Source organism: Nicrophorus vespilloides, unplaced genomic scaffold, assembly GCF_001412225.1.
Source record: "Nicrophorus vespilloides isolate i.1.1-1 unplaced genomic scaffold, Nicve_v1.0, whole genome shotgun sequence".
Lineage (NCBI taxonomy): Eukaryota > Metazoa > Arthropoda > Insecta > Coleoptera > Silphidae > Nicrophorus > Nicrophorus vespilloides.
Genome location: NW_017100064.1, coordinates 778 through 9326, shown reverse-complemented (window position 1 = coordinate 9326; position 8549 = coordinate 778). Strand labels below are relative to the sequence as shown.

Here is an 8549-nt window from a genome sequence, read left to right as displayed (position 1 = left end):
CTCATATATGGAAAACTGAACAATTGTTAAACGTCAAATTAATGTTAGAATATTGTCAAATAAAACGTCAAAATGACGACATCTCATATGTGGAAAATTGAACAATCATTAAACTTCAAATTAATGATAGAATACCGTCAAACAAACGTCAAAATGACGACATCTCATATATGGAAAACTGAACAATTGTTAAACGTCAAATTAATGAGAGAATACTGTCAAATAAAACGTCAAAATGAAAACATTTCTTATGTGGAAAACTGAACAATTGTTAAATGTCAAATTAGAATAATGTCAAACAAACGTCAAAATGACAACATTTCATATGTGGAAAAATAAACAATTGTTAAACGTCAAATTAATGATAGAATACCGTCAAACAAACGTCAAAATGAAGACATCTCATGTGTGGAAAACTGAAAGTTAATATTAAAAATACTCGACTATCAATATTTAAAAGAAAAAAAATGCACGGAAAAGGTTGTAAAGTTTTCGTTATCTCCGAAATCCGCAGATAAATAGCGAAATTTACTCGGTTTTCCACACAGACGTCACGCAAATTCGCGATTATTAAAAATGTTTGCAACCGATAATTTACCGCAATTGAATTGGAAATTATACATGCGACCGATCTATTGTATAATAATTTCAATTTTTTTTTCCAAATGTCATCGCAATTGTTTCACGGATTGCGTGATTATGGTCGAGTAATTTGAACATTGCGTAACTGAAAATTGCATGAAAAGATGCGCAATAGAAAAACCCTTCTTTATGGGGAAAGGTCATAGTTTTGTCTTCAATTGCATGTGTAATAGTAACGGTAGATTACTGGTAGTTACTGGTGTTATTATGATTGTTGTTGTTGTTGTTTTGTATTATAACAGGAAAAGTAATGGGTTTATCGTTTTGAGGTCGCGTTCGCTGAAACGCGTCGTACAGGAAGAAGACGGTAAGAGACGAAGAAATAAAAAGGTTACGCAATCAATCGGATATGTGAACAGTTTGTGAATAATTTTGAATTTGGCACGAGCAGAACCTTAGCATTAATTGTTTCATATGTTAATGAATCGTATGTGCCGTGTAAAGTGCGTAAGAAATAGAGTTTCCGTGCGACTGTTGCGCGCGAGTCCGTTTATAAAGACGAGCGGTAGGAGTGAGTTGCGTGTCTGCTGGTTGGTGGTGTGTATTTTAGTGTGTCAGAGAGGAGCGAAGTGAGTGGTCGTGGCACAACCATCCCAACAACACCAATCACCTGATCCTATAATGCCAATTGGCCGACCGGTACTATAAACAAACACTATAGTAACCATGGCACCGAATCTCAGCAAGTTCGTCACCAAGAGCAACGGGTTGGCCGCGGCCGGCGTAGTCGCCGCCCTCTGGATCCTCTCCAGGAAGTCCAAATCGCAGTGCAAGAGCAAAAGCGGCAGCAGCAGCAGCAAAAGGTAAGTGGAAAAACCGCTTTCACCGCGTGGATTGTATCCGTTTCTCCAGGAACCGCGTCGAGGAGGACGTCAAGTATGTGCTTGCAGAGAAGAAGGAGAACAGACCAAAGGCTCAGGTCGATAGGCAGTTCTTCAAGCAGGTGGCTCAGCTGCTGGGAATTGTGGTGCCCGGTTGGACATCCCCCGAAGCAGGTCTCCTGCTGCTGGTGGCAGGAAGTCTGATTTCCAGATCCCTCTGTGACCTGTGGCTCATCAACAATGGCACCAAAATTGAAAGGTAACATTGAATATTCATAATCCAATTGGAATCATAATCCCATGCATGTTAACCTTCACCCAAGTGGATGACCAGCACAACCTTTGGCCGCCGTTTTCGCCTCAGTTTATAGCTCATTCCATTTTTTAATTACATTCGAAGTGTCGTGGAAATCGCAATGAGGCGACACTTTCATATTAATGTTTTAATAATTGCCGTGCCCTTGAAATCCTCCTTTCACATGCCCTGCATTTTCATTCAACTTAATTGCTTAAAACCTCATTGTCAAGGACCAAATGCGCTTTTACTTGGTTTTTGTTTGGATTGAGATTAAGAGTCCACTTGAAGACTAGAAAAAATAAATAAATGAAACAGACTTGCCACATTTTATCAGGACTGCAAGAAGGTTATCTCTCGAGTGGATCACACACTCACTCCACATTTCCTGATTGCTTCAAATCTATGTTCTATGCTCACACCATCAGCAAATGGCTTTTTTTTTATCCTGAACGCACTTAACCAAATGCATGCAATTGTACAATGCACCACCAGGTTTAAATTAACCCCTCATCAGTTTGTAACTTTGGTTGCCTACAACAAAACATTGCAATTAATTACCGATAGCGCCAATCACTATAATTACATTTAATTATGTAGCGATTTAAATAAAAAGTAAATGAATTACATAAATTAAGTAATCAGTACGCTTATAATTATATATTTTCAACGCGAGTTTCATTGACCTTTTCTCTTTCTCTCTCTCTTTCAACACGTATTGAGTAATCGTGCAATTTTTATAATTGGCGTTAACCTTTCGAACTCGGACGCTTGAGTATCATCGGTTGCCTATATTTAAAAAAAAAATGTTTAAGCTTCGGTTTATTGTGTAATTGATGAAAACGGATGAAGGCAATTCGAAAGTTAAATTGAAGCTAAAATTATGGCCCAAATATAATAGGTGTTTAACTATCAACATCAAAGAACTATTGGTTAATTTCAAATAAACTGAATTGAACTTTTGTATTATTGACTGAATTATTGTGTTTTTTTTCTCTCGCAGTGCTATTATTTCGATGGACAAGAAGCTGTTCTATAAGCGGTTGTTGAATTTTGTTGTTGCCATGCCTTTCGTCTCCATGGTGAATAACGTGCTCAAGTACTCGATCGGGGAGCTCAAGATCAGGCTGAGGACTAACATGACGCGGAGGCTGTACGAGGACTACTTGAAGGGCTACACGTATTACAGAATGACGAACCTGGACAACAGGATCACGAACGCCGATCAGCTGCTCACCACCGACGTGGACAAGTTCTGCGAATGCGTGGCCGACCTCTACTGCAACATCGCCAAGCCGACCCTGGACATCGGCATCTACGTGTTCAAGCTGACCTCTAGCCTCGGCGGCGGTGTTCCGTCTCTGATGCTCGGTTACCTCTTCATATCCGGCATGATCCTGACGCGTCTCCGAAGACCAACAGGAAGATTGACAGCGCAGGAGCAGAAGCTTGAAGGAGAGTTCAGACACATCAACGCCAGATTGATAACGCACTCCGAGGAGGTGGCCTTCTACAACGGGAATCTGCGCGAGAAGGCGACGCTTCTCTCCAGCTACAACAAACTGTTGGCTCACTTGAGGAAATTCCTCAAGTTCAAGATCTTGATGGGCGTCATAGATAATCTGGTGGCGAAGTACTTCGCGAGCGCTGTCGGTTTCTTCGCCGTTTCCATTCCCTTCATGTCAGCCAATCACTTCTTGGGCAAATCCTCGCAAGGCGACCGCTCCACGCTCTACTACACGTACGGCAGGATGCTGGTGAAGTTGGCCGAAGCCATCGGAAGAGTGGTGTTGGCCGGAAGGGAATTGACGAGACTGGCGGGCTTCACCGTCAGAGTGTCGCAGTTGCGCCAGGTGATGGACGAGCTGAACGCCGGCAAGTACCAGAGGACTATGGTGGCCGGAGCGGAGAACCTGAAACCTGGAGGTGGAAGGTTAATCTTCAAAGATAATCTAATCAAATTCAACAAAGTACCCCTGATCACACCCAACGGCGACGTCCTGATCGACGAGTTATCCTTCGAGATTCAATCGGGCATGAACGTTTTGGTCTGCGGCCCGAACGGCGCCGGCAAATCCTCGCTGTTCCGCATCCTGGGCGAGCTCTGGCCCATCTTCGCCGGAGAATTAACGAAACCTCCGATCGGCAAGTTGTTCTACATCCCGCAGAAACCCTACATGACCTTGGGCAGTCTCAGAGATCAGCTGACTTACCCGCATTCGGGAGCGGAGGCTGCGAGAAGGGGCGCCTCCGACGACATCCTCGAGCAGCACTTGAATCGCGTCCAACTAGGTTACCTGATGGAGCGGGAGGGCGGTCTGGATGCCGTCGCCGATTGGCTGGACGTCCTCAGCGGCGGCGAGAAGCAGCGAATCGCGATGGCTCGTCTCTTCTACCATGCCCCGCAGTTCGCGATTCTCGACGAGTGCACTTCGGCCGTTTCCGTGGACGTCGAGGGTAGCATGTACAGATACTGCAGAGAGGTTGGCATCACCTTGCTCACCGTTTCACACCGGAAGTCGCTGTGGCAACACCACGAATTCGTTCTCCAATTGGACGGCAGAGGAAGCTACACCTTCGACGAGATCGACACTCACACCGAAGAGTACGGCTCGTGAATCAGCACACACCCTTAGATAAACATATTTATATAAATTATAATGATACATATTTAGTCCAGATTGAGAATATACATACGGATTTTTTTTTTTCTATAGATGAATCTATATTCTGTTGTACGACAATAATTGCAATCACCATCACCGACGCACCGGAAAGAGAAAACGCTTGGCTTGTAAACAAACCATGGCAACAAGAACATAATACGATCAATCAACTGCGTAACGCAACATCAAACCTTCATATTTAAGTAAACGACCAATCAAATTAATTCCAGGAAATTGATGTAACAACATTAGAATAACAAAAAACAACTCAGGCAACCAAACTACATTTAATAAATTTGCTTTTCACAATTAAAAGCAAACGAATTGAACACATTTGAATACAAACAAATTCAATATTGTTGATTAAAACGTAATCAATCATAAATAAATGTCGTTTAACGAACGCAACGATAAACACTTAAATCGCATGAAACGTAACGCCAAACCTCTTCGTCGTTTGCTGTCAAATTAATTGATTGTTAATTATTTAACATTGTTTACTTCTTGTACATTAATGTAATAACTGTTTTACTTGTTTTGTTATGTATTTTATAACGTTCGTTTATTTGATATCGATTGTACATTTTATGGTCAACCATTACTGTAATCTCTGTTACATAATATGAATGTGTTTCTGTTAACTGTGCAATATATATTATATCGAATAATAAATATTTAATTATGTTACGTAGGCTGTTTTTGTTTTTTGTTTCTATAGCAACGATTGGAGGTGGGAAGGTTTAATCAATTAAAGAGCGGTAACCATGGTTATAGAAGTTTGTTATCTAATCCGCTTCCTTCTTGTTCGTAAAATACGTAAATAGATGTTTTTTTTTTGTGTTTGTTTCTGTTATGCAATATCGCTGATTCAGGCTTAGATAAATCTATGTACGTGTAATGATTCTAAATACGGTTTAGTTGCAATTAACAAAAAAAATAATAGTAAACCTTGGACTTCAAAAACAAATGATGTTTCTTGTTTCTGGTGCGCGCGCGTCAGATGGCTTCGGAAACGCGGAAGAGATTAAGTCTTAAATAACGACTGGTCTCGTTTTACGTTCCGCAGTTAATTGGTTCAAAACGATCATAATCATAACGTGACATAACACCTAAACTATTACATTGAAATTTGGTTTTTAATTCAAAATCTGGTTATGATTTTCGCTTTCACAGTCGTAAAATAACAGCAACAACTGTTTTCAAGTAAATCAATTGTTTTTTTTTTGTTTCGTTCCACATCTTCTGATTGGTCCGATGCACTTTTCTTCCATTGTCATGGAAACTGTACAAATAGGAATGTCTCCATTCTTTCGCCTTCTCGATCAAACCGATGAACAAATATTTCGATCCCGTTCAAATGGATGCGCGGACGGTTAACTAGCTAAAAAGTAGTTTCAAAAGTGGCATCAAACAACTCAACAGTTTCTCAACGTCGAAGAAGACAACGCTCGGAGGATTTCCGTCTGGATCAATGGCCGGACGCAACATTGCACACACACTCGTTGCGCAACGCTATCAATTAGCGGTAGACGACGAGAAAACAAATCAAATAAGATCTAGCGTTCGTAAAATCAATTGTTTTTTCTTGTTTTTGTTTCGCAATATGGCGCAATATCGCCTGTCATTGACGGTGACGCCATTTTGTTGCATCCATTTTGTTTAATTCAAATGTTCAATTGTTTTCATTTTTGTTTCTGAGCATTTTCAAAGTCCTAATCTGTTGACGTTTATTGCATTTCACGGATGACAGTACTGAAAATCATCGATAACTCGATGATTACTTAACATTTCTTGACGTTTTATACGTCGTTAGTTGCGTAAACGGAATCCCTTCGATATGTAAATAATTTTGATTGATTTCTGTTTCGCTTTGTTGCTATGAATTCGTTTGTTCTTGGAGATCGGCCATCATTACCATGGTTACCATTCGTTGTTGTTGTTTCTTTTTCTTCGCCTTCTTTGTTTTTGCGCGTTGTGTTTTGTTAATAGTGAAACGCTGTTTCTCGTGTCGATGACAAATCGATTCGCGATTGAGTCACGCGCTTTTATTCAACAACTACACCTCACCTCACTCACTTACTTAGTTAGTCATTAGGAAAACACGATTTCAAACCAGTTTTCATTGAAATTTCCTGTATCAAAAAGTTACGTTTTCTCTCGCTCTTAGAGATGCTAAAAAGTTTATTGACCGTTATCAGATGTTGATCGAAGGAAGCTGTGATGCAAAGCCTGCTCGACTTGAGAGCGAGTTTACTGTGTCAATGCCGGACGGGCTGCCTCGATTCCTTTTCGTTGATTTTTCACCTCGCACAAGGACACCACTAAATCATTGACATTTTACAACGAGAACACAGAACAAACACGTACAAATCTCAAAAAAAAAATAGACATTGACTTACTTACTTTACAACTTACAGCTCGAGCCAACAAAACTATCGCAATTAATTGCACACGAAATTGAAGAGGAATGTGTACAGATTAAAACGTGATTTAAATTTTTCCTGTGACTTTTATAATAACTGAGAAAATTGATGAATTAGCAAAACATGATTATTACTAAATTTAACAAATAATTGTTAACATTTTCTTTAGAATCTGATAAAAGAATGTCCAACGAATAAAATGAGCTATTAACTTTAATTGTATCACTTATAGTTATTGAGATAAATGATGAAACAAAAAAATTGAATTAAAAATTTGTAATTCATTCGAAAACAAAAATGTCTCTGTAACCAAGGAAACCAAGGAGCGTATTTTTTGTTTTGTTTTAAGGTCGAAACCGTTCATTTGCATACGAATCCATAAACGAATTTTCGAAAATAGCAACGAAAAATCTCCATAGAAACGAACGAGACACGTTCTGAAAACAGAAGAGATTCACATCAATCAAAGCGTACTTAAGTAACGAACAAACAAAGAGATCGCGTTAAGTAACTTGAGTTGTTTTTGTTTTGTTTGATCGTAAACAGTTGATCGATTATTAACAATTCGAATAGTCTCTATCGCCTAGCAACGCGGTAACTTTAGATCGATTATTCAACAATTGTTTTTTTGTTGGTTGCTTAGTTACAACACGATTTTATTTATTTGACAGGGAAGCTCAGCTGTTCTTACTCAACTGCAGTTATTTTTTTTTGTTGAAACTATTTTCGCGTAAATTGCATTTATAATTGGATTTGCTAATTAGTCGAGATTCCTCGGACGCGTGCCGCAGACATGTGACCCGCTCTCTTTCGCTTCATCGAGGAATTTTCATTACGTAGACTTCACTTAATATTGGCTAATTAGTCCGCTACATGCAAACTAATAAATCTAAGCTTACAAAATTTTATCAAATTTTCAATTTCAATTTTCTCTAAAATTTTCCAATACAACCTAAACCTTTTTCACTTGCTTAAAGGAAAGCATTCTTTCCTGAATAGAATGAGACTAATTTCAAGTTCGTATCTTCACTTTAAAGTTGTCGTTACGTCACTTTAAAGTTGTCGATGTAAAAAATTGACGCTTCTTTAGATTATTGCACTTATCGCGAAATTGACGTAATTTTTCCAATTATTTTTTTTCATATAATTAATAACAAATAATCTGCGATTAAAATAAGCTCACTTACGTCTTGATATCTCTAATAGAAATCGAGTAATATGCTTTCAAATTATTTTTTTTAATATCAATCAATTTCGCAATTCGCAATTATATTAACGAGATCACTTAATCAACTTATATAACGTTTGTATTTAAAAAAAATCAGTATCTTTCGAACCAAATATGATATATCTATATATATATAGTTTGCATATATCTTTAATGGTCGTTGAGTAATAATCTCCAAATTTGTTGTGGAACGACTTTCGTGGATTTCATGGGTTTCTTCGATTACACTCCAAATCCATAGCATTAACCCAATTGTTTTATTACGGATTATCGGAGGCGAACAGTTGAAGTATAAAAATACACACACACATACACAAATGGTTACCAACCTAATTATATATCTTGATATAAAGCTTTCAAAATTTAAGTTTTAGTACACAATACATTATTGATGTTCTTTTACATTTTTCTTTAAAATTATATAAACGACCAACAAATTTTGTTTTAGAATATTAAACTTAAGTAATTAAAGAA

The 8549-nt window shown here is 38.4% G+C and overlaps 1 protein-coding gene across 1 annotated transcript; it reads left to right on the top strand.

Annotated features, from left to right (window-relative positions):
- The first annotated feature begins 833 nt into the window (after positions 1-833).
- Positions 834-4561, top strand: LOC108566807 (ATP-binding cassette sub-family D member 3). The gene is made up of 3 exons (XM_017926869.1): positions 834-1445; positions 1495-1722; positions 2762-4561. The coding sequence occupies exons 1-3, from the start codon at positions 1309-1311 to the stop codon at positions 4374-4376; spliced, it is 1980 nt and encodes a 659-aa protein (XP_017782358.1). The 5' UTR covers positions 834-1308; the 3' UTR covers positions 4377-4561.
- The last annotated feature ends 3988 nt before the right edge of the window (positions 4562-8549 follow it).